Source organism: Ambystoma mexicanum, chromosome 2p, assembly GCF_040938575.1.
Source record: "Ambystoma mexicanum isolate Mex_15411 chromosome 2p, UKY_AmexF1_1, whole genome shotgun sequence".
Classification (NCBI taxonomy): domain Eukaryota; kingdom Metazoa; phylum Chordata; class Amphibia; order Caudata; family Ambystomatidae; genus Ambystoma; species Ambystoma mexicanum.
The window spans coordinates 378,480,510-378,506,502 of NC_090923.1; the positions used below are offsets into that span (position 1 = coordinate 378,480,510).

General features: G+C 42.3%; 1 protein-coding gene across 24 annotated transcripts in view; it reads left to right on the top strand.

Annotated features, from left to right (window-relative positions):
- The window catches only part of CADPS (calcium dependent secretion activator), a 2,044,505-nt gene that overhangs the window by 1,394,979 nt on the left and 623,533 nt on the right, over nt 1–25,993 (top strand). For 18 of the 24 annotated variants that reach the window (XM_069643719.1, XM_069643721.1, XM_069643724.1 and 15 more), the window contains one exon: nt 23,417–23,578. The exons of the other annotated variants lie outside the window; for them this stretch is intronic. In XM_069643719.1, the coding sequence (XP_069499820.1) occupies nt 23,417–23,578 (162 nt within the window). The remainder of the gene's footprint in view (nt 1–23,416; nt 23,579–25,993) is intronic. 24 annotated transcript variants of the gene reach the window in all.

Here is a 25,993-nt window from a genome sequence, read left to right on the forward strand (position 1 = left end):
AAAAGAACATTTGAGTGTCAGCAAAAAGGTCACAGTGAAAGCCAAAGGACAAGATAAGTCCGCATAGGACAGGGGTATCAAGGGTGAAGAGCAGAGGTCCAGGGACTCATCGATGGGGGATGCTGACAGGAAAAGGGGTGTGGACAGATGTGTGCGACTTCCAGGAGATTTTAAAGGATCTACCTTTGAGGTAGGAGGCGATCCAGGTGTGAGCAGATTTGTAAAACCCAAGGTCATGGAGACGTGGATTACAAAGAAACGGATGATAGTGTTGAAAGTGGCAGAGAGGGCCAATAGTATAGAAGAGTTTGGAGTGGTGAGCATTTGAGAGAAAGTTGGAGATATGCTTGAGTGCAGTCTCAGTCGAGTGTTTACTACCCAAGCCAGGTTTAAGTGGACCTGCAAGGCTATTATCCTCAAGGTACTTGATGATCCAGACCAATACCACCCGCTCAAGGAATTTGCACCAGCATCGTAGGTCATTGTGCATGTTTGTTTTGAGGGTCTACATTTCAGAGGTGATCCAACACTGAGGACAAGGATAGGAAAGTGTGAATGTGCAAGCAGAAAACAGTTGGTCAAATGGAGTCATACATGCACAATGAAAGTCCGAAAAACATGGTCAATGAAAAAGGCATATATAGGAGAGAGAGAGAGACAGGAGTGAGGTCCTCACATCATAAAGGTAAGAGGCAAGAAAGGCTTGCCTAAATTCCCTCTAAGTAATTGAATAGTCGAGAGGTGGAGGGACCAAGATGTTTAAGTGAATAATAAAGTGATCAGAAGGAGAGAAGTCCATAGAGAGTGAATTAGAGAGAAATATAAGGTCAAGATAGTTACCACCTCAGTGGGTAGGCTGGTCATGGAGGGAGTAGATTGAGTGGTCAGATAGGAGGGAGTATGTTTAAGGCAGTGGGCTGCAGAGGACCTGGTAAGGTTACAGTCCCCCATCATGACAGTTGGGATGTTGGTGGAAAGTGCCTCAAGGAGAACGGCCAGATCTGAGAAGGTGTTGAGAAGACATGGGGTTGTTAGAGAGCCTGAATATTCAGAGGAGTTGCACATTCAAAAGAGGAAAATGTGATGTTAGACTGTGTTAAAGGGGCAATGTTGAGGGACTTATTGATAAACTACTCCACACTGCCACCCTTCCCAACAGGTCAGACAGAGTCCAAGAAGGTAGCACAATCAGTGTGGAAAACTGCTATAATAGCAGAGCCCTGAGGGAAGATCCAGGTTTCTGTGATAGCAAGAAGTGAAAGTTGAGGGTGATAAGAGTCAAAGTGATCAGCGACATAGTAAAACTTGTTGCAGAGTGATTGTGCATTCCAGAGGCCATGTGAAACAGTGATAGGTTGTGGGGGAGAGGGGCAGGTGTGCAGTAGGTGAGAGGAATAGAAAATAAGGTTGGAGATTCTGGGAGAATGGGAGAGACTTGTTTGAAGGGTGCGGTTGCAGAGGGGAAAGGAGGGAGATGTGGAGGTTGGAGACTGAGGACGAAGTTAGACTGTGTTAAGGTTGAAGGCTATGAAACAAGAGAAGAAGGAGACAAGTGATTAAAAGGAGAAATAGAGCTAGGTCAAGGTTCATGATTATAGGGCTGGATGGCTATCTGAGTAGATGTAGGTCGAAGTTCTGAGTTGGGATAGAATGCGGCTATAGGTAGCCAAACAACTGTTAACATACACAAAACAGGAATGTCCATTGGTCCTGGGAGGTAACAGAAGCTCTGTAGTGAACATATAGTCAATGGGTCGAAGGATCCCTATGCGTGGAGTCAGGTGTCTGGTGAAGGTTGAGCAAAGTAAGTCAAGTCTTGGCTTGAGCAGGGGTACTGGCCAAATGCTCTTTCCAGCCCTACGAGACCCGAAAACAGAGAGTTGCCTTTTGCTGCTTTTGGCCCTGGACTGCAGACACCCAGGCTGAATGTCCAGGAGTGACTGAATTAGGGAGACAGTGGATCACAGTGATGAAAATTGTATTGGGATACTACCTACTTAGTAGCTAGTTTAGCGACGTACTGAGGTATGGACATATGTTCCTTAAGCAGATATCAGGCTTAAGAAAGCCTTTGGTTTAAAGGTGCTGGGACCACTTACGTAAGTAGTGATCTGTTGCAGAATAACATGTTTTAATAGAATGTGGTGCTTATATTAGTTTATAGATTTCCAATGTGGTATATTAGACTAGTACTGTGAAAACAATTAATACAAAAATTATGGAAGAAGAGTTTGTGCCAGTTGTATAATGTTTTCTTTCCCCTTGCAAGCAAGAAAACCTACTGTTTAAGTCAAATGACCAAAGCACAACATTTAATCTGAGATAATCTTATCCTGCATGACCTAATATAAAATCCAGGATACAAGAAATAATGCAGCTGAATTTACTTGTCCCATGTAAAATTAGATTTCATCGATGAGCATTGTTATTTTGGTTATATTTTAACGGATATTCTAACAGATATTATAAAGAAATTAGCAAAACATCGGTTCTCTATTCCCTTTAAAGGTAGATCCAGCTTGGTCCTCATTAATTATTTTACTCATTAATAGATTTGTTTAAATGTGCCCTTCATGAAAGTCATTTCAAAATATTATTCCATTGTCTCTACAACCATTTGTAAAATGTCATGCATCTGATAGACTACATGTTCTGAGATTCCATTTGCATTTGGCAAAACGTGAACTACATTTTTCTTGCCACAGTTCTTATGCCATGCCGCATGGCTGGCAATGGATGTCGGCCATAGTAATATCACCTCACAGTCTTACACACTCTCAACTCAAGATGTTAGACATAAAGCTCCTAAGCATGCTGAGTCACTTTTAACTTTAGCATTATACTGTAAGAAAAACTGATTAATGGTTAAGCATCACTGCTTGTAATGTTTCATTATGCTTGTCATCTGAATATTACAATTGGGATTACATATCTTCTCAATTCTGGTTTTTGCATTAAACGTCAGGAAAGTGCACATAGAAGGCATATCTATGGATGTAAAATAGCATGATTATAATAGAAAAGAGATGTAAATGAATGCCAACATTTTATTTAAAAGACCAGTTCACATAGAGTTAAATATCCTATCTTGAAGCCGTTACCTTTGAAATGAGTTACCACACATAACAATATCATTTTCACAATACAATGTTCCTGCCTCCAATATATTATCACAGCAAACCCACAATGAAGTAGATAGCTGGATGTTTCTGTATACATTTTACAGAACTGAGGATACTAGTTAAAAGCAATGTTTGCCCACATACACATACTGGTGTGGAAAGCAATAAAACGAAGAAGGGTATTTTATGTAAATCCAGAGTTCTTCATTCAAATAATTCTTGTTCTGATGATTGCCTTTTTTTCAATAGCATTATAGAAATATAGTCATCACCAAAGGTACCACGGTATCACATAGCTGCTGCGTCTCCGTATGATATGATATGTTATGATATGGTATTTATAACGCACCTATACACAAGTGTTTCAAGGGGCGACAATGCAGGGCAGGGGAAAATAGTGGAAAGACAGACAAACGATCCTACTAGGCTAAGTGTCATTCAGATCGCGCAAGTGCAAGTGTAGGGAGAGAGGGAAAAGTGCCTGGGGGAGGGAGAGGCGGAAGTGCAGTACATGGTATAGAAGAATAAATATGATAGGTAAAAGTGACCGGATGGTGGCAAGTGCAAGGTAGAGCAGACAAGTGCGCTGGTGGGGGGCACTCTAGGGATGCAGAAAAAACAGTCCCTAAGTGCAGGGGTTTCCAGGGAGGCAGGACAGGAGTGCAAAGGGTGGGACCTGGCCCCAGGTCAGAAGGCTGGTCAGGTAACCACTGCTGATTCGGCCGGGGGTTTCAACAGGGGAGAGAGGCAGAGAAGGCAGAAGCAAAGAGGAAGGTTTTGAGGTGTTTCCGGAACCGGAGATGGTTCTCCTCAAGTTTCAGGGAGGCAGGAAGGATGTTCCAGAGGGAGGCCCCTGCTGAAGAGAGAGATCAACCACCAACTCATTGGGCCTCATTACGACCCAGGCGCTAATGGTTAATGGCGCCGTAAAAGGCTGCGGCGTCGTTAACCTATTAGTGCCTAATTACGAGGTCCCTTTGCGGGACCGGACCTTAACGGCTGGCTTTACCAGCCGTTAAAGTAGGGACCCGCAAAGGGACCTTGGTGCTAAGTACGGAGCCGCAATTTGCGGCACCGTACTTAGCGCCTTCCCCATTCCCATTGAGCCCTATGGAGCAAAAATGGGAATGGGGAAGCGCCATGGCGGCATGAGGAATTACCGCCCCACCAACCTTGGAATGGGGTGGTAATTCCCCATTCTGCCATGGCGGACACCGGCATGGACCATGGTGCTAATAGCACCATGGTCCTCCGCCTGGGTCGTAATGAGGCCCATTGTTTGGAGAAGTGGCTGGCCCTGAGGGAGTTGGAGGCAGATGAGCGGAGAGCCCGAGAAGGAAGGTATTTAGGAAGAGAGAGTTGAAGGTAAAGCGGCCCCATGCTCCAGAAGGCCTTGTGGATAATGCAGAGGGTTTTGAACTTAATCCTTGCAGCCACTGGGAGCCAGTGCAGAGATTTCAGTTCTGGAGAGATACGATCCCTGGGCTTGAGGGCAAGGACAAGTCTCGCAGTCCTGTTTTGGATAAATTGCAGAGGGCGGAGAGTAGAGGCAGGCAGGATTAGATAGAGGCTGTTGCAATAGTCCTGATTAGAGAGAACCAGGGTTCTGGAGACTGTGAGCTTCTGGGGAAGGAGAGGAGAGGAAGAATACCTCTGAGGAGGTGCAGCTGATAGTGTGACTTCTTAGAGATGTCAGAGATGTGAGGAGAGAAGGAGAGTGTGGAGTCGACGATGACCCCAAGGTTTTTAGCCTTGTAGGTGGGAGCAGGAAGAGGGCCATGAGAGGCCGGCCACAGAGCTGCAGGGAAGGAAGGAGGGGGTGTGCCTATGAGTAGAATCTTGGTCTTACTGGAATTAAGGCAGAGGTCATTGGTGGCACACCACTCCTGGATAGCAGACAGACAGTCAGCGATGAGGGAGAGAGAGGAGGAGGCCGAGGGTAGACTGAAAATGAGCTGGGAATCATCTGCATAGCACTGAAAATTGGGGCAGAGAGCGGCGATGCGGTGGGCAAGGAGTGCCAGGTATTGGTTGAACAGCCAAGGAGAGAGGTTAGATCCCTGGGGGACACCACAGGTAGAGGAAAAGATATCGGAGAGGAAGGACCCAAGTTGGACCTGGGAGGGTCGGTCGGAGAGGAAAGAAGTCAGCCACGTCAGAGCCTGTCCTGTGATACCCAGGTTATCATGGAGACGGTTGAGCAGGATGGTGTGGTTGACAGTGTCAAAGGCAGAAGAGAGATCAAGCAAGACGAGGACACACGGGGTGTTGGAATCAAGGTTGGAAAGCAGGTCTTCACGGATGTTCAGGAGAGCAGTTTCCGTGCTTCTAGCGGCCTGACTGATGGTCATGAAGACAACCAACAAATTCGTTGTGGAGTTTAAGATGGAAGATGGCCAGTTTCTCCAGGAGTTTGCCCAGGAAGGGAGTGATGGCGATTGGGTGATAGTTAGCCGGGCAGGTGGGGTCCGCAGAGGGTTTCTTAAGAAGAGGGTGAACAACGGAGTGCTTCAGGGGGGAGAAGGATGACTCCAGTCATGAAGGAGTGGTTGCAGAATTCAGCCAGTGCAGGAGCCAAGGTGTCAATGTGGTAATTGATGGCTTGGAGGAACAGGGGTTAACATGTTTTGACGAGACTTTCATAGATCGGCAGACTTGTCTAGAAACCTCATCAGGGAAGAACAGGGGAAAGGCAGAGAAGGAGGGAGGAGAGGTGGCCAAAGAGGGGCCAGAGGTAGAGAGAGGAGGGGGAGAGGAAGAGAGAGTGGACCGATGTCCTGAGATTTAGAGATTAAATGAGAAGCCAGGGCCGTGCAGAGGGCCTGGGAAGGGACAGCAGAGGTAGCAGGATTGGCCAGCTCTTTGCAGATTTTAAAGAGTTCAGCCGAGTTGATAGATGCTGCAGAGATGCAGGCTTGGATGTGGGCTCTCTTCTTGGTGCGGACAGAGAGCCGGTATTGCCTTTGGAGCAGGCGGCAGGCCAGTTTGCCAGAGGATGTATCAGAAGCACGCCATTTCCTCCCAGCCACCCTGCACTTGCGTTTAAGGGTGACAAGGTCTGTGTCATACCAAGAGTTGCACTTGGCTTTGGGCTTCAAGCGGATCCTCATGACAGGGGCAAGAAATTGAGAGTATCCGATATAGCAGAGTGGAACATGGAGAGGTCGGTGTTAGGGTGTGAGTCAGCCAAAGGGTGAGGAGGGGGGGAGAAAGTGGCCGCGAAAGCCTCCACTGACACACACTTCATGGGTCAGATAACCGAGAAGCTAGGTGGCAGCGCTGCAGTTGGCTTGGCCTGAGGGGTGGAGAGTGTGAGCTGGGAGGAAAGGAGAAAGTGATCACGCCAAGAGAGAGGAGTGGTGAGAGGGATAGAATGGGAAAGTCTGACGAGATCAGAACATCCAAGTTATGCCCTGGGCTCTTCTATGAATCAATTATGATGCTGGCAACGGCATCATTTATCCACCAGATAACCAGATCAGAGCTCCGCTGCTCCTCCCCTCACACACTGGCACACCACTCGTCCCTCATAGCCATCACCACTGGTGCTCTCAGTCTGCACACCAGTGCAGTTCCCAGACACTGTTGCTTACCCCTGCTGCATGATTTGCTCACTGACTCCGTCACCACAGCACTGTATAGACCTGTGTGCCTTTTGCAGGTCATCCAAAGGCCCAGCCACAGCACAAATCCAGAGCCCACGCTTCCTCCTAATTTGTCCAGCATCACACCAGCCTCTACACACCTCTATCTTCCAACAGCCTTTTCAAACCTCAAATCAATAGTTGTCACCTTGGGTGCCCAATTACTTTTTACTTTACTATCACTTTCCTTACTACTGCATAGTAGGCCTCCCTTGTATCACCTCAGAGCTACACCTTCAAAGTGTTAATGAGCTCAGGAGCTTTGAACTATCACCTTACAAGTTTATCACTTCTGTGACACTGCATCCCCAGCTATCATTTCTCATATAGGCCTCCCTGTTTGGTGGTTGGGGGGCAGTGAGTACTCATATAGCTGTTCGTGCTGTGCTACCACTCTCCTGGGTTTGCTTGCTAGCCTCCTCCTTGGGTCAACTTGTGACTAGTGTTACATTTAAAGATACCTGAGTCACAGGTAAGTTATCCATTAGTTAATCCTTAAAATGCATCCTGCAAGTCCATTCAATAAGAGGAGGACCCACCGACCACCCAGGTCACACCCTTCCAACCAACTCTTTGTAGAACCCCTGGGTTAGAACATTCTAGCTTTCACACAACACATTCCACTCATGACACCACTCACTCGGACATGACCCACACTGAGCGTTAATCTGTACAGACAAGAGATAGGAATATAAACTCAACACACAGAAGAGGATAATATTGATGAGCAGCTATATAACATTACCAAATGGCGATACATTGTACAAGCTGTTGTTTGGTCAACTGTGTATTAATCTGAGATTACGATGTCTTTGAGGTTTATAACTGGATTCTATTTGGTAGGCTGAGCTCTAATGGGTGAGAAGTTATGGTGTAATATGACAAGGGTGTATGGAGCTTGAAAAGATATTGGTAAAGATAATCATTGAACATTAGAGCTGTGTCATATCGATGATAACAGATCATAAAATGTAATTTAAAACCGGTCTTGTACAATGACTCTTTACTACAGAGTATATTTTCATTGTTGTTAGATTTTTTAAAATGTTCTTTAACATGCAATAAAATTGCTAGATAATGGTTTGTGAGTTAACATGTGACAGAGTATTCTGTGTTGTTTTTGTAATCCAAAGTACATTTTTTTATCATAAGGTTCAAGTGTGCTGTTCTTCATGATACAAGAATGGAGTATTACCTGCCTTGAAAGAGTTTTTAAATTTGAAATAGACATAAGTTTGAGACAAGCAGGTTAGCCGTTGTCAGTTATACATTGCAATAAGATATGCACACTGTGTATTACACAATATTTTGTATGTGATTGTTGATATTAATCATTTATTTTCATATTTGTATTAATGGCACATAGACTTACACAACTTTCTCTCACTTTTCTTTTCTAAACTGATATGTAGGCTAGTATAACAATATTCTAAGCAAACAAGAGGTTTTTTAAACTTGTATGGCGCAATGCTTTTAGTAAATTAGTATAAAAATAATGATCGTCCTTCGTTCATCAAAAATTAGGATGTGGTGACATAATGTATATAATATGTTTAAAGGAGTTCTTTTCTATTACAGTTCAAACATTTTTACAAATATGCTGTCAAAACGGGGACATACTAACTTATAATATATGATGCACAACTTTTAAAGTCCTTCTTTAAAGCATGCTTAAAAAAGGCATCTTTTGACGTGTTTTGTTCTACAGGCTAAGAGCTTAGTCACAGATGGATTCCTAGGTTTCTAGTAGTCAGCTATCTAATTGCACTAACCTTTGCCCAGATACTTAAGATAGCACAACACCATTTCCTAATGTCTTTTTGGAGAATCTCTATTATTGTATTCACATTATATTCAACAAGTTTATTAATATCCCGTACCAAATAAATCCCCAAATACTTCACACAGTCATTTTCCCATTTACAATCCCAACCTAACAATCGATCACAATTAGCAGTAACTCTCACTGGAAAAACAACAGATTTCCCCCAATTGATTTTATAACCCGACAAACTCCCTACTTCCTCAATCATATTCTTCAAAACAAGTCCACCTTCCCCCGTATTATTCAAGACTACCACCACATGATCCGCATATGCCAAGACCTTAATTTCACCACCTCCTATACATAATCCTCTTACATTAATATTCTGTCTGATATAGGCCAACAGGGGTTCCAGAGCCAAATTAAAAAGGAAAGGAGATAGAGGATAGCCCTGTCTTGTACCCCTAAATAACTGAAAAGAATCTGAAAACCCCCCATTCACCCAGATGCTGGCTGATATATCTGATTGTAGAGCCCCTATAGCATTGATAAATAGCGGCCCAAATCCCATCTTCAACAAAGTGTAGTTCAGAAATGTCCAATTTACTCTATCGAAAGCCTTCTCGGCATCTAAAAAAATGAACAGGGTTTCACTAACCTTAGACTCTGGCAAACACATAATGTCCAAAAGAGTCCTAATATTATCATACCCGTATCTATGTCTTAAAAAACCCGCCTGGGATCTGTCAATCAGCCCTCCTAAATGCTTATCTAGCCTATTTGCCAAAATCTTAGTAAAAATCTTCATGTCTACATTCAGCAACAATACAGGGCGATAATTGCAGCAATGAGCTGCATCCTTCCCTGGTTTTGGAATAACAGTTAATACAGCCTCCCTCATTAACGGACATAAAGTACCTTCCATTAAGAATCGATTGTATAATTCACACAATTCCGGCGCCAGCTTTACATCAAAACATTAATAACATTCAGGTATGGATGGTAAACCATCCATACCTGGGGAATTTTCATATTTGAATCCACTTATTGCTAATAAACAACAACTGGTGCATCGAGGAAGTTCCTACCCTCCTCAGGCAAGGATGGAATATTAACCTTTCCAAAAAACTCTTCCAGATCCTGTAATTTCGGTGTAAAATCATCAGTGTATAATTCTGTATGAAATGAGCGAAAGCATTCACCTATCTCTTTCCTCGTTACCGCTACACCCTCAGTACCTTTATCTATTTTACGTACATGAGATCTTGCCGAAAGACCTTTCAATTTGTTTGCCAACAGTTTACCTCCTCGATCTCCTCCTCTCCTCCTTCCCTATACTTTTGTCTCATATAAAACAAACCTTTCTCCATTTGAGATTCAATCTCAAATTGCAGGGCTTCCATTACCATATTTAATTCTGCTCTATCTTTATTATTCTTTGACAAAGCATATTTCTTTTGCAACTATCCCAATTTAATCTCAAGCTCTATCAATTTTGTTTCCCCTTTTTTCCTTGCCCTAGCAGTCCAGTTCATCAGTTCCTCTCTAATGAAAGCTTTAAAGGAATCCCAAACCACCAGACTATCTGACAAACCTTTATTATCAATGACATAGGGCCTCATTACACGTTAGGCAGTAAGGGTTTACCGGTACCAGTAAGGGCACCGGTACCGGTAAACCCTTACCGCCTTACTACGAGTTCCCTTTGCGGGACCCGACCTTAACAGCTGGTTTTGGAAATGGGGAAGTGCCTTGGTGACTGGGGAATTACCGCCCCCGCTCACCTTGGAGTATGGCGGTAATTCCGCCATCCACCAAGGCGGACACGGAAAAATACCGGCGCCATGGTTGCCGCCTACCGTGTAATGAGGCCCATAATTTTTCATGGAATCACTCAACGCTTTGGAAGCGTTCTCTTCCTTCAGAATGAAGGGTTTGAGTCTCCACCTACATTTCCCTTGTCTTCCACCATTAAAGTTCAATTTAATTCCCACAATCCCACAATCGGTGATCAGATAAATTACATTCCCCCATACTTGCTGCAACCACAGATTCTACCAATACATCAGAAACTAAAATATAATCCAGTCTTGAATATGAATCATGTGCCGGGGAATAAAAAGAAAAATCTACATCCCTTGGATGCAGATTCCTCCAAGTATCTACAAGGCCATAAACATCTAAGAAGTCATTAAATTCCCTGCTCGATTTTTGCCCCGAAAAATTACACACAGAAGACCTATCTGCTTTACAATCCAAAATACAATTAAAATCCCTGCCTAAAATAATAGATTCTCCTCTCATATCACGTAACATTGCTTCTAAAGACACAAAACATGTACCACTATTAACACACGGACCATATACAGAAACAACAGAGAGCAATTTTCCCTCATATTTTTAATCAACCAGTATAATGCGACCCTCCGTGTCCATACCACTATATCCACACACATATTCAAGCTCCTTCTAAACAGAATCCCCACACCTGTTGACTTTGATGTGTGACAATTCAACAGCACCTCCGTATATTTAGAGTTAGTCAATAAATCCTCAGATCATGGCAACAAGTGCGTTTCTTGGAGAAAAACAATATCTACCTTATCTCTCCATAGTTTACATAACACTTTTTCCTTTTCTTTGAACAATTTAGAATGCTTTGGTAATTTGTAACTTGATTGCACAGACATGGAAATAGTAAGTTGCTTTTATATTGAAATGTGTGGGTTGTTTGGAACCTGCATTGGTGGTGAATCGGGAGGAGAATTCAATTCCTTGGGCTGTTCTATGTATGCCATATAATGGATTGGTAAATCCCTTAACTTGCAAGCAGGTCTTAGGAAGCTTCCAACTATATAGGTAGTTCAGTCACACTCATATCCTAATAAGAACATTTTAACATCTGCAGTTGTATGATCTTACCTTACCAGTTCCACCATGTGCCCATTCTGTTTGAATATTTCTGTTCAGTCCAAATTCATGTTTGAAACACTACTTTTGACAGCTTTATTAAGAACACTGTCATTGATTTTTGTGGCATCTTCGGTCCTTTGCATGCTAATCCTTCTTGCTCTTTGTGTTAATCTCCTTGAATATCACATGGAGTGCCATTGAAGATTGTACTGAAGTTATTCACCCAATCATTTCTGTCTTCAACAGTCAAGTGGTATTTGCCCATACTTTTTAGGATGCATTACAATTCTTTCCTGTCATTTGCTCACGTGGCCCTCTCATTCGTTAATCATTTCCTCGTGGCAAATTGTCAGTTCTGTGTGTAGAGGGCTTTCTATTCTGTTCTTCATTGCATCATACTTTTCGAGCCACACCAAAGTATGTGATATTTTACGGTCTCAAGATTGCAAATCCACAGAAACCTTAGCTTACAGTTTCACTGGAGGCAGGATCCAATAGTCATGATGTCTCCCAACTCCCACAATTTCACAGTCATCTTGAAACATCACTTCTCCATTCATTTTGTGTGTATCCTTCTCCCCATGTGTGTCCTGATCTCTCCCTACAGTTAATGAACATTGTATTAATGAACTTCCATTCCTCGTTTATGTATTATGCCAAAGTTGCCATAGCGGCACTACCCTTAAGATCAACGTATGCACCAGGAATTGCATGGATGATATTAATTAGGGTTTGCATATCAAGCTAAATCCATGTTTTACAGTTAGAGTATAAAGTGGCCCCAGAGACTTGTGAGGTAGGGGCTTTTAATGATGAGACTTTAGTTACAGGTTATCATGCCCTGCCAGTTTCTAAGAGAAGTTTAATTCTTAATGAAGAAAATAATACACTTCTACAGGTACTTTCACTTTTGTTTAGAAGTGGTCTTCATTATTAAAGTAATCTATGAATTAGACTGGTACATTTTATATCAATGGTTAAAAATAAACGTAAAGTCAAAATGAAAGAATTAGTGACAGAGCTGGAATATAAATACTGCATACTTTAGAAAACTGGGAATCAGATCATCATATTCATTTGCTACTAAACATTGATATATCTCCGACGCCCAAAAATTGTCAACTAGTTTTTTTTTTCTGTCATTTCACATGTGGTTTGTTAACACCGTGTGCAATAAAGTGCAGGAGGATGAAAATAAAGTAAAAGTGTAGAGTTTAAAAATGGGGTTAAATGGTGTTAGAAACTACAAATGTTCTTAAAATGTTACAAATTTAAGGATCAGCAATATACAATTAGGCTTATATTGGAATATAACAATGTGGAGAATATAACTGTATTGTGATACTGTAACGCTGCATCTACTGATAAATCAGAAACTTGATTTGTTGTATTTCCTTGCCTTGCACACATATTGGGTTTGCCCGTAATGTTGTAACAGGTCCTCGATTGCAGCATATTACATGAGTGTATGCTGCCGGGTATATTATCATTGTTTGGACCTTTGCATGTTTTGGATTTCGACTGAGATGTGTCACTTCCTATTTGCTGGGATTCAGCCATTCATTGTGAGTTTGTGCTAATAAGGGCATGCTTTATGCCGTACTTGTGCTCACTTCATCCAGTGACTTATCCCTCAACTTACTTTTAGTGAAAATGAGTGAATGCAAGCTAATGAGGTCACTGGTTCCCTCACCTGTAAGTAGGTTTAAGTAGGAGTGTTTTTGAGGGTCACTGAATCTGCCTATGTGTATTTGGATATGAGCAGTATGAGCCTGATTCACAAACAGCTTTACAGTGGGATTATCCCGTTTAACAAAATGCTTTGTGAATAAGGCTGTATGTGTGAGAGAGTGTGTATCACCTCACCCACCTCACATACATTGCCTACTATCCACACTCACTCTATCATCTTTGAATCTGTGAAGTCACTCAACTACTTACCCTGCTTTAGTTATTGAGTGTGTGTCTTTATATGTCTATGTGAGAATGTTTAATTAAACTGTGACTATGTACCAGCATATAAGTGTGCTAATCATTAATTGAGAGAGAGAGAACAAGAGATGGTGTGTGTGTGTGTGTGTGTGTGTGTGTGTGTGTGTGTGTGTGTGTGTGTAACATGCAAGGCACATAACCCCTAACTGCTTTCTACTTTTGGCATGTGGTAAATTAGTCTCCCTGATTCAGTTATGGGAACTCCAATGACAGCCTGTTATTTTTTTGTAAATTAATAAAAGATTGATCTTGTTTCTCTCTGTACAACCAATACCTGGCACCTCTCGCCCACCGCTTTGCTGCTTTCTGCTCCAACTTTCAGTGCTATGTGGATAGCACCCAGCTCGCTTTCAGGCTCCCCTCAGCTGCCTCCTCACCCTCTCTCATCCTTGATTTTCTGTCTGCAATCCAGGAGTGGTGTGCCGCTAATGATCTCTGCCTTAATGCCAATAAGATGGAGATCCTCATCATCAGCACACCTGCACTGTCCTTTCCTGTTACTCTCTGGCCGCCCCTCGGGCCTCTTCCTGCTCCCACCTGTAAGGCTAATAACCTCTGGGTCATCTACTCCACCCTCACCTTCTCCCCTCACATCTCTGATGTCTCTAAGAAGTCAAACTACCAGCTGCACCTCCTTAGAGGTATTGTTCGTTTCCTCACCTTCTCCCAGAAGCTTACTGTCTCCAGCGCTCTGGTTCTCTCTAGGCTGGACTACTGCAACAGCCACTTTCTAAATCTGCCTGCCTCTACTCTCTGTCCTCTACACCAGAACAGGACTGCAAGACCTGGCCTCAAGCCCAGCGATCTTATCTCTCTAGCCCTGAAATGTCTCTATTGGCTCCGAGTGGCAGCAGTGATCAAGTTCAAGACCCTCTGCATTGTCCACAAGGCCTTCTGGGGTCTGGGACTGCAATACCTCCAACTCTCTCTTTGGAAATATCTTCCAATTCAAGCTCTTCGCTCCTCCACCTCCAACTTCTTGAGGGTCAGCCGCTTCTCCAGGCAACAGGTTGGGGGCAGATCTCTTTCTTCGGCTGGTGCCTCCCTCTGGAACAGCCTACCTGCCTCTCTGAAACTCGAGCAGAACCATCTCCGGTTCCGGAATCACCTCAATGCTTTCCTCTTTGCTTCTGCCTACTCTCTTCCTCTCCCCTGCCGATCTCTTGTCTGATACTGCTCTGGTCACTGGCTACCCTCTGAATTCAAGCCCAGGTCCCTCCCCACCCAGTTGCACTCCCGTACTGCCTCCTGGCATCCACTGCACTTGTGGTCTGTATCTGCAGCCCTACAGTCCCGGTACCTGCACTTATTGACACCTATTGTCTGCACTTTTAACACTCGCACTTGCCACCTATTGGCTGCACTGCTTGTTTGTGATCCTGTGTCTGGCACTTGCCCATCCTCCCCCCAAACCCTGGCACTTCTTCCTGTCCCCTCTTCCCTGCACTTGCGTGATCTGAAAGTCACTAGGTCTTGTAAGATTGTTGTTTTTGTCCTTCTTCTGTTTCCCCTCCCTTGCCTCGTCGCGCCTTGAACCACTTGTGTATAGGCGCGTTATAAAGGTCATATCATATCATATCTCTGGGGGATGCATGTCTGTATCAGAATTAGGGCCTTGTGAAACACATTTTTCATGCTGGCAGTTTTCCTAGATGCCTGGCATCTGAGAAAGACATTTTCTTTTCTCCTCTTGGTTAAAGAGAGAGGTTAAGCTGTGTTTGTGATAATAAGTTAATCTGTCACTGTTGGGTATTGGTGTGATTAATATTGGAATGGGGTTTTAACTTTGGAATGGAGTGTGCTAAATAGGAATCCCTCATTCCATAATGTTATTTGTTCAAATAAAGTATTCTAAAATGTACCATGATCAAACTTAACTATGCTTTAATAAAATCCCCTTTAAGCACATACATGTGCCTCCCATCTGTAGGAAGCCTTAATTGTGCTTGGCCATGTTTTTCGAATGGGTTTGAGATTGGATCATTTAGAAATTACAGAAACGTTTACGTTACATGTTCCTATAGCTTGTATTCTGTAAATGTTGGCTATTGTTAATCAACACAGTACATGTTAATTGATCTTTCTTGCATATTTCTAAATATTCTATTTCCCAGGCATATTTTCATAGTGTAGACGTGGCCAAATGTGCAAACAGAAAATATAAATCATGAACTAAGGTCAGGGATGTCATAGTTCTGTGGTTTATTGTTATTGTTAAGTTACTAAGCCATAAATGGAGGATGCTTTCTTAGAGCTTTTGCTGTTTCGCATCAAACACCAGTATCAATAAAGCTACTGATTTGGTTTCAATGTTAATTGGTATACATTTTTAGGGATTTTGTTTTCCTGTAAAACGTGATCACCTTACCGTCCCGGAAGTGGTGTGATTACTTGCAGAAGTGGAGCATTTTTCAGAACACACAGTTACACTGTGGTGTAACACCCACCTTTAGATGAGCAATCATAATTTAATCACAAGGCAAGTGTAACACCCGTGCCTTTTTTGAGCTAATATACATTGTTCATATACATGGATATATACAGGCCTCCGGGTACAGCTGATTCAAAGGTTGCAGTCACTGCAAATCTTGAAAGCCTTATTTGTATGTATTTGTGTTGATGTTTCTAACTTGCCACACACAGATATATTCCATTTTAGAATAAAAATGGCGAGGATAGTAGTGGTGATGGAGATGAAGAGGTAAGCAGGGGACTGAGTAGAACAGAAGTAGATTAGGAGGAACTGAAAGGCTACCTTCACATCAAAACAGACTTTGCATTCCTGGGAGCTTTGCATTGTTTTGTCAAACTATGTTGAAAGTATGAGGGTTTTGTTGATCGATAAGCTGTTATGCGTGCGACATGGTTGCAAGGGAGGTGGGGAACGCATTTTCAGGATAGAAGGAGAAGTGCTGGTGTGATGATGGAAGCACAGCCAGAAAGCACTATGAAGAGTATCCTAGGTTGGAAAGCCTTGTAGTAGAGATATGGTACAAGCACTTTCCTGAAATGTCTTCTTGGCTTCTCAGTTACTTATGAAGAGTTTTCCTTAGGCCAGGGTGTGCCAAAACTCTTCGTCTAGAAGATGCTTTTATTCGATTTCCACTTCAGAGCTGGCCTGATATAGATGATTTGAATGGCTAATGGAATATACCTGTACAATGGATATGATAGACACGGGGGCAAGGACCCATATATTGACCCGTTTGCTATGGGCAAAAGCTACTGTTTGTTCAATTGGTAGTCAGTGTATGGATTTAAGAAATATGGTCTTGTGGTTCTGTTTTATGTGATCGACTATCAGCTATGCGTCCCAGCTCTGTAACAATTGTAGATGTGACAATAGTCAACCCGGCTAAATACTAAATTCCTGATTGTCTCCACCTTGTCATAGAATTAGTGGAATGGGATGATCTTAGTATGTAGAGGTGCAAATGGACATTTTATGGTATTCTGTTGACCTCATTGGGGGAAAGAGAGCTTGGTATCAACGATGACACAGTTACACTGTGGTGTAACACCCACCTTTAGATGAGCAATCATAATTTAATCACAAGGCAAGTGTAACACCCGTGCCTTTTTTGAGCTAATATACATTGTTCATATACATGGATATATACAGGCCTCCGGGTACAGCTGATTCAAAGGTTGCAGTCACTGCAAATCTTGAAAGCCTTATGACACCTACATGTGTTGCTAGCACCACTGGGGCAGAGTACTAATGGATTCTGGGCCAATTAAATGGTATCACTACATATTATCCCCACCAAAAATATCGCCGTATATATGGTCGTCTGGAACGGCCATAGGCAATATTTTTGGGGGATACTTTTTGGGGGTTTTTGGGAGCAGGGGTTGCGGGGTTGTCCCCCACTCCATTAAAAATAATGCAGGGGTTGCGGGGGTGTCCCCTGCAGGTTCCATGCCTTAATATTGCCACAAAAATATGGCAATATTTTTGTATGGCAATATTTTTGCAGGGATATTAACACATGGAAGCGATTAAATGGTAGGCATGCCAAAAAATGTGGTTTCTAATTAGTGCCAATTAAGATTGGATCAACTTTAGCTGTGCTGCTGCTTTATTAACGGGTGCCTTGATGTTTTTCTGGCAAACAATGATTTGAGTTTTCTATGCGTAGAGCTATACTAGAATTGCAAAGCATTCCATCAGGTTGGCTAAAGGCTGCAAGTGTACCTCAAACAAACCGGGAGAGAGTGCTGAGCCCTGTAGGTCCCCAAGACTCAGGTGGAGTAACTTTAAGGAAAACTGGAGACTAAGATCTTGATCCATGAGGGACCAGGAGCTCCCCAACAGGGTAGTACCAGTAATTCTAATATGATGGTGAAGATGGTAAAGCCGAAGCTTGTTAGCTACTGTGACATATGCCACTGATGAATCAATCAGAATATTCACAGTGGGATGATTGTTATCAGCAGCACTGAAAAGTGGTCACTGACGTTGAGTATCATTTCAGTATTTCAGGAGGGTTGCAGAGCCTTGCATACTATATACCTCATGTTTGCCTAAAAGGTTAAAAATTCGACATCGATATACTAGCTGTTGCGATCCTTATATTAGTTTAATGAATGGTTCAGGCTCCCCAAACAAAATCCTAAGCCCTATCTCAGACACTTGCTCTACTGTGTTCCTGTTAGTGAAATGGTGGCGTTCAAGCTCTACTTCTTAAACTTTATGTGCATCAATGGAATTTTGCACCCCGATACCGCTCTAAAAAGCTGAGATGTTATGTTCCTGAAGAGCACTCTGTTCCCAAGGTCAAACATTGGTATACCCAGGTATTTGTTTGTTTTGTTTTGTACGTTATTTATTTTTGTACCAAACATATAACTGAACTGACCTTTTAGTTTTCTGTGCAAGTCACGCGAAGACTACACAGTGTCCAGTCCTTTACCCTTTGGTATGTACTGCCCAAAACGATCTTCATCTCTACCACCTTGATAACCGTTAGAAATGCTGTTAAGAGTTGGGTTTTCTGTTTAAACCTGTTATGTTAGGAATCAATCTTTTCATCCAGAGTCTAAGAAGTGTACAGAAATCACCTACCCGTATCCAGATGGATGACTTCCGCAGGAATCAATATCTTCCTATCCGTCGTAGAGGATGATGTAATCTACCTGAATTTCCCTCCGAGCCCCAGCACTAGGCTCGGGCACAGTGAGAACCCGAGGGAAACCCCGAAGGGAAAAAACCCCGAGAAGAGCTGCTGGGGTTTGTGGAATCCTTGATGCAGTCTTCCCTTGATAAGGACCGGAGAATTGAAGGTCAGGTGGTTGTTCCTTCTGTCCTTCTGGCTGATCACAAGTTCCTGATCCTGGTGTTAACTATGTGAAAAGGAGGGGAAGTTATAAAAGTTGTTTGTTTCCCTCAGCTCACTGCTACCGTATTACTTTCACCTCCCCTACCCCTTCATAGCACTGTCCCGCAGCTACTGAGCAGGAAAACACAGAAGTTGAATGGGGAAGGTGGGAGGAACTGTATGTAGTAGATGCAATAGAGAAAGTAAAGAAATAATGAGCAGGGAGTGTGCAGCCTGACGTTCTATTTTTGTAAACCAAAGGTAAGGACGTGTTCCAGGATCTGAAGCATTCGTATTTTCTAGAACGTTGTGATCAGAATACAAACACGGAAGTATAGGCTTTGATCCGTTCCTAAGAAGAGAAACAGATTTATGGCTTACCCGGAACAGAGTGCAGGTCTGACACTATGAGGTAATGGAAGGAGGAGTCTAAGCCTTACCGCGGCATCTGTAAACGGCTCACGGAATGAGAGGAGAACAGCGTCCAAAAATGGAAACAAGTAAGCCTCCCGCAATGGCAATAACGAGCGGTCTGAACCAGAAGGAAATGACAGGTTTAGCAGTAGACGAGGATATGGATAGAAGAAATGCATATAAGATAGATATATCCTTGAAGCTAAGCAACTAAGCGAACTCACGGAGCGTGGCAAAACTCCTAAGAGAGTAGCAATGCGACGTGTTCAGGGTCCGCCTCCTGGATATACTGGACAGTAAGTATGCGTAGTCCAACGGGACTTCTGTGGCATGAAACACTAGACAGCTGCTTGATGTACCATAACGCTCCATCTTCGATATGTCCCCTCTGGGGCCATTAACCTGGAGAGTGCTGGAAATATTTGTCATAAAACGATGAATCCCATCATCTGTAATTGTCATTAGTACCCGGCGAGGGCGCAATCAGAATGAAACAAGCATTCTGATTGGCCCTCGCCGAGGCATTACCCGGCCGGGAATCCCTTGGTCGGGATTCCATTGCCATTGTCCATGGCGGGGGGTGTGGCAGCCCCTCATCCAATGAGGAGGCTCGAAGCAGGGCCAGCCCTGCTCTGAGCCTCCCCACGACTGAGAGGCTGCCTTCGCTCCCCGCCGGGGACTCAGTTAAGACTTTTTTTCCCCCTTTCCTCCTTCCTCCCTGCCCTCCCCACCCCACTTACCTCTTGTTCCTTTGTCCCTGGTGGGGGACGATGGCAGCCTCCAGCCATGTGGAGACTCGGAGCGGGGCCATTTACTTTTAAAAAAATGTTTTTCCTCCTTCCCTTCCACCCTCCCAACCCCACTTACCTTCTTCTCTGTCTTCTTTCGGGAACGGACGCGCTGGGAACACTTCTGTTCCCAGCACGTCCGCTCCCGATGGCCACCCTGGAAAGGGAAAATGTACTCCTGACAACATAATTTAATAATTAAGCAATATGTCCCTCGCGGCAGGGGCATTACCGACTCTGGTAATGCCCGGGGCCTTCGTTATAACTATGTGCCCCGGGGCATTACCCAAGTCGGCAAAGCCCCGCCGCTCGGGGTATATTGCTTAATTATTATATTATGTTGTCAGGGTATTTACATGTTCTAGTACCGAGAGTGCAATGTTTGGTTTGCATTATCCAATCATATTGATTGGAATTAAGGTTATAACTCCTATTATATGCTCTTACTCCCAAAGTTACCTAACTATTGTGTAAACCACAAAATCACTCTGTAACCCTTGTGGCAAACGGTGCTATAGATTGATTCACATCTGGCACCCCATACCCTTAGTTCCCAGTCCCCACTGCCAATCACCCCACCCATTTTGCGCCTTAGTATTCCCTGGCATTTTGAGCCTCTTGTGTCTGTGTGCCCTGGGGAGGGGGATTTCCCTCGAGTGTATGAGCTGCTTTATCTTTGAATCAACCCTGTAATAGTTAGTGTGTGTTAGTTTAGGGTATCCATTCTGCACAGAATCCTAAACTTAAGAAAACCATTATACAATGCAGACAAACCCATAATTGTCTCGCTGACGGTGTATGCATTACAAAATATCGTTAATTAACAACCATGTTTGTATCTGCCAAATAATTTCAAATGCCATGACGTTGAAGCAGTTACAAAAATAGAATGTTTTCTTTTTGCACTCCACCGCCTTGGATGAAGACCAGGGCTATAATAATTTAGTTCAGAATGCCACAATTATTTAATTTCTAATGTTCTTAAATGTTCATAGATACCTAATTTAACAGGCCATAAAATGTTAACTCACGAGTACCCACAAATCCCATTTCATAACACTTTCTAAATGAGGCTCTATGCCTTGCTAGTAGCTTGCAATTTGACAAGGTTACTCATTTTATTTAATAGTGTTGTGTTGTGTATTACATTAATTAATTGTAAAACACCCTGAATGTTAGTGCAAATGTTACGTTTGGGAAATGCCCCTAGGGCGATATTTACAAGCCTGAGCGAAGCAAGGGCTTTAATGTGGCCCCGGTGGCAGTACCTGACCATTAATGCTCCCCTTCAAGATTTCTATTGCTATTAGTACCAGGTTACCAGTTTACCAGGATACTAATAGTTTTTTTTCTCGAATTGAGAAACAGCATGTAAACCATTATCAACTCGATAAAAAGAAAAGCAAAGAAAATGGCCACCAGGGATCGGGGAGAAGGGGCTTCATGTAGTCCCTTCTCCCTTTCCACAGTGGCTAATCACGCGGCGAAGATGCGCCCGGGAACAGTACTGTTTCTGGCACCAGCAAAGGACAGAGCAGCGCAGGTTAGTGGGGTTGGGGTAGGGAGGGGAGTGGATATGTGTAAAAGGGTTTGGGGGTGGGGGGAAGGGGCAGGGGACATGCAGAGCGCACTTACCTTTTTTCCTAGTGAGGGAAAATGGCGGCCTCTCGCTTTGAGGAGGCTCAGAGTGGAGTCTTTCCCTGTGTGGTAAGGACACAGTTTGGAGCATATTAATTGGCTGAGAGGCCGCCACACCCCCTTGCCGGGTACTAATATGCAATATTGAACATGTAAAGTTCTAAGAGCGGTAGGCAACCACTCGTTTCTGATCATTGTTTTTCCAAGAGCCCTGTACCCTGGGCACATGCATTCATTGCAAAGAATATGATGGTTATACTATTAGGGCCTGATTTACAAAATGTTTTTCAGTAAGATTGCACCATTGTAAAACGCTTTAATAAATCTGGCCCTTAGACATATATATGTTTGTCCATGCAACAGTCTACCACCAATAGTACAGATCTAACTAACTAAATGAAATAGATGGCAACATGGAGGAATTTATTTCCTGTAGTCTGGAACTATACTGAGATGCTTAATTGTGCACACTGTACCAGCAAAGAGAATGTTTGCCTGCGGAGGATAAAGATAGTGAAATGTGTTAGAACAATATTTGAAAGTGCTATAAATGGATAAGGAAAGGGTGGAGATAAAGAGATGAACAAAGGTAAAGAGGTAAACATGTCAAGTGAAGTTCCAACACCCACCTTGTTGTCCCACTAGATGAATTATTATATATTTAGGTTTAGTGAAAGGTAGACCTGAGCAAACAGGCATTTATGAAAGTCTACTGAAGGGTGATTCATTGTTCAAAGAAATACCTGTCACCCGCCTGCCCAACATCCCCAAGTCATTTTTGTATATGTTCTGATGCACTTAGCATAAGAAACAAAACATATGAAATTGGTGGTGGTCGACATTGCTTCTCACATGGGTAATGTCAGGATGGCCCATATGTTAGAGGGATGTGACGTTAGGAAGGGATTGTGAAGCTCCATTGTTCTTCGCAAACCTCTCCAACATGTTCCCTTTATCATTATGTGGTATACTGCCTCATATGTGAAATTAGTTGATATGGAGAGTGGACCTGTTGAGACCTGTTGACATGAAGTCAAGCCTAACGGGGAGTTGCACATAAAAGGTTTTTAGTTCTGCTGTGAGAGACCTGAGAATATGTGAAAACAATCCTTGAGATATGTGGAGTAAAGGGCTTGCTTTTTTTAAAAAATTCAAAGCAGTTCCCCTACTAATACCAATAATAGGCATAATATGAAACATTGAACACATTGGACAATTAGAGCACTCTTAATTGATTTAGCCATTCTGTAATGGTTTAAATAGTGATAAGCAATGCACATGTATTTATTAAAAACCCATTGGCACATGTATTACTCTAAAATTGTAACCTCATTGGTAACGTGCATGTTTACAAAAAAGTAGGTGGCATCAGGACACTTTTAGCAAACTGTCTTTGTGCATGTACAATAGAATATACCTTTACTTGTCCAACTTCTCAAGACTCCATCCATCTGATCAAAACTATTGCATAATTTCAGACTGTATATGTGAGCTCTTACTTAGAGTGTGTTAAAATATATACTTTCTATATGCTGTGCATGATTCGTGATTTCTAGATTGCTATACTATAGTGTGAGTGTTTGAGTAGTTTGTTAATTTGCAATCTTTTATGTTTAGTATATTGCTTTTTATTGCAGAATGCACAAATACACCTTTACCTTCCATGCTCATGCTTCTTTCTAAACTGTTTTGCTTTTGTTTTTTGACTGTTGTCCTGCTGTGAACTTTGCCGATTTGTTTATGAGTGTCACGTGCTTCTGCTACATCTGCATTGTCACTGTTATGGTATTTTTTTTCTTTCTGTCTGTTTTTTCCACAGGAGTTTAACAAGTAATCTGCCCAATGTGAATCTTCCAAATGTGAATCTCCCCAAAGTACCAGTTAACCTACCAGTTAACCTTCCAGTTAACCTACCAGTTAACCTCCCTCAAATGCCTAGCTTTTCTGCACCGTCATGGATGGCTGCTATATATGATTCTGAGTGTGTATTCACTTCACATTAGCTCTAATTCAAAAGTGCAGTGATCTTGGCATGGATATGTATTAACTATTACTTCACATGTATATTCATTTATAAAGCAGAGAAGTAGACTGATAATATGACCCTTATATATTTTCTTCCTTAGAAAGCATTGTAGGTCTATACTTTCATCAGGTACCATATATTTATAATAATTATGTTGAACACACATCAATCTCCCCCTAAAACATGTGCACTCCTAAAAAAGACAACTATTCCAGACCCTTGTGCACATCAGTAAAAGGAACATGTATTGGCACCGCACTTTATTATTGATCACATTTGTAGTGGTAGAATCACAATATGTTGAGCTAGAAACTTGGATATTTATTCCTCAAGTATATCCTCGCATTTTCCCTTTTATTTTTGAACAGTGACTTTAATATTGAGGATGACAATTCACCGCACACCAGCAAATGTCATATGTGACAACAGAATTCCCACCAAACGTGCTGCAATGCAGCAGAACACATTTTGTGAAAAAGAGTGACTTTCCCCATCAGAAATAGTAGTTGTAATAATCATGCATTAAATGTCCGTCACTCTTTGCATGGCATAGTAAATGGGCTAATTTCTTAGATACGCTTTAACAATTTAATAAAAAAAATAAAAAAATAATAGAACACGTTGAGCCCTGACATGAGAATATAAAAAATGTATACATTCTTGAAAAATATAACATAGCAAGGAGAGAATGCTTAAGTAGGAATTGTGTTTGCTCCGTTTTAAAAATGTAACAGCTGTTGCAAAGCGTGTCTACCTTATAATTGTCGATTGCAATAGCAATTGATAGAAATCATCATCTCTTGTAGAAACCCAAGTTGTTTTCAGACATTTGCTGGACTATTCAAGCTACAATCAAATGTAAGCATTGCCTTTTTTCTTTCCAAAACAGTGATTTATACGGGATCGAGAAGCTTTACTCTTCTTTGATTATATTGGTAAAATCCCATGTCATAATTAATTGCACTAAAGTAACAAAACAATATAAAATTCCACCTCAGATAATATGTCAATCAAAGAAAAATACATGTTTGGGACAGGTGCATTTTAAAAAGACAAATTGTGGCTGTGTACTTTTGTTTTCCAGTACTTCCTCACAATAGGCACCATCACACACATTATTATTACTCTCAAATTATTATTTCTATTATTATTATTTTGTAAACCAGGGTCCTTAACAGTTAAATCTTCTTTGCAAAAACATAATTGCCAAATTTCAGAAATAGACAAAAACAGAAGTATATATTGTACCAGAATGATCATATATTTAGACCCAATTGCGGCTTTTTGCTTGCAAATGAATTGTTCACAGAATACCAATCATATTCATGCTAAGCTGACTGTATTGGAAGCTAGATTAAGCAATAGCTAAGCAAGAACTTGAAAGCTTATATTCTCCCTCCCTGCAACCCGCCTGCATGCTCTGTGGCATTGTTTCTGAAAAGATATGAATCAAGACATGGCATGGTGCAGACAAGGATTATTTGACATGGGTGGTGATTGCCTTCACATAAAGTGATCCGTAACAGATGCAACTGCAGTAACATAAACATCACTTCCTAAAACTGCTAAGCACAATGAGATGCTGCTCGCATTGAGCTTGTTAGAAGCAGACAATCTGGAAAGACATTGTAGAAATATCTTAAGCCAGATGGGTGTCAAAATGTTGTTGCAATAAATACCAATTATTACGTTCATGTGTACTCAGTCGTTTCAAACATCAAGCCGTGCAGTTCCAAAACGAAATCTTGGGTTTAGCGGAAGACAGTGCTTACATTCTCAGGGTGGAATACAATTACCTGAATTAAGGCTTGCTTAGTGAATCTTGGCAGTATGCACAGACTCACAGAATCGTTTTCTAAATCAAACTAAAATGCCTGATTCTATATCTTTTCACAGTACTAATTTCCTCTTGCCACCTGCCATTCTTAGGGCCATGTGTTAGCGCTACTTTTTGTTTTTTGCCAGACATAACCTAATAGCAAGTGGACTCGTTCCTAGACTGTTACCTTTGTTAGCGCAGGAGCCCAGGATTTCTTTAGCATGTTGGGCGTATGGTTTCCACCCTGCGGTAGCCTTGTGTGCATTAGCTATCTTTTTTTCTCCGACGCATTAACTCAATGCAGCTGGCATCTGTCACAATAGAAACACCCACTCTCGTCTGTTTCTATAGAGGATGTCAGCACAATTGGTAGTGCATGGTGTGTTCTACATCTTATTAATTATTGTGTTAGCATTCGTGGTATGCGAGGAGGGAGTTGAACCTCTTGAAGCTCATACGGCCATAGCTCAAAAAAGGAGACTAGTCACTGTAAAAGAGTTAGAGAATCAGAAATCTCTCTGCGTATAAAAAAAAAACCCAAGGCCTGTATT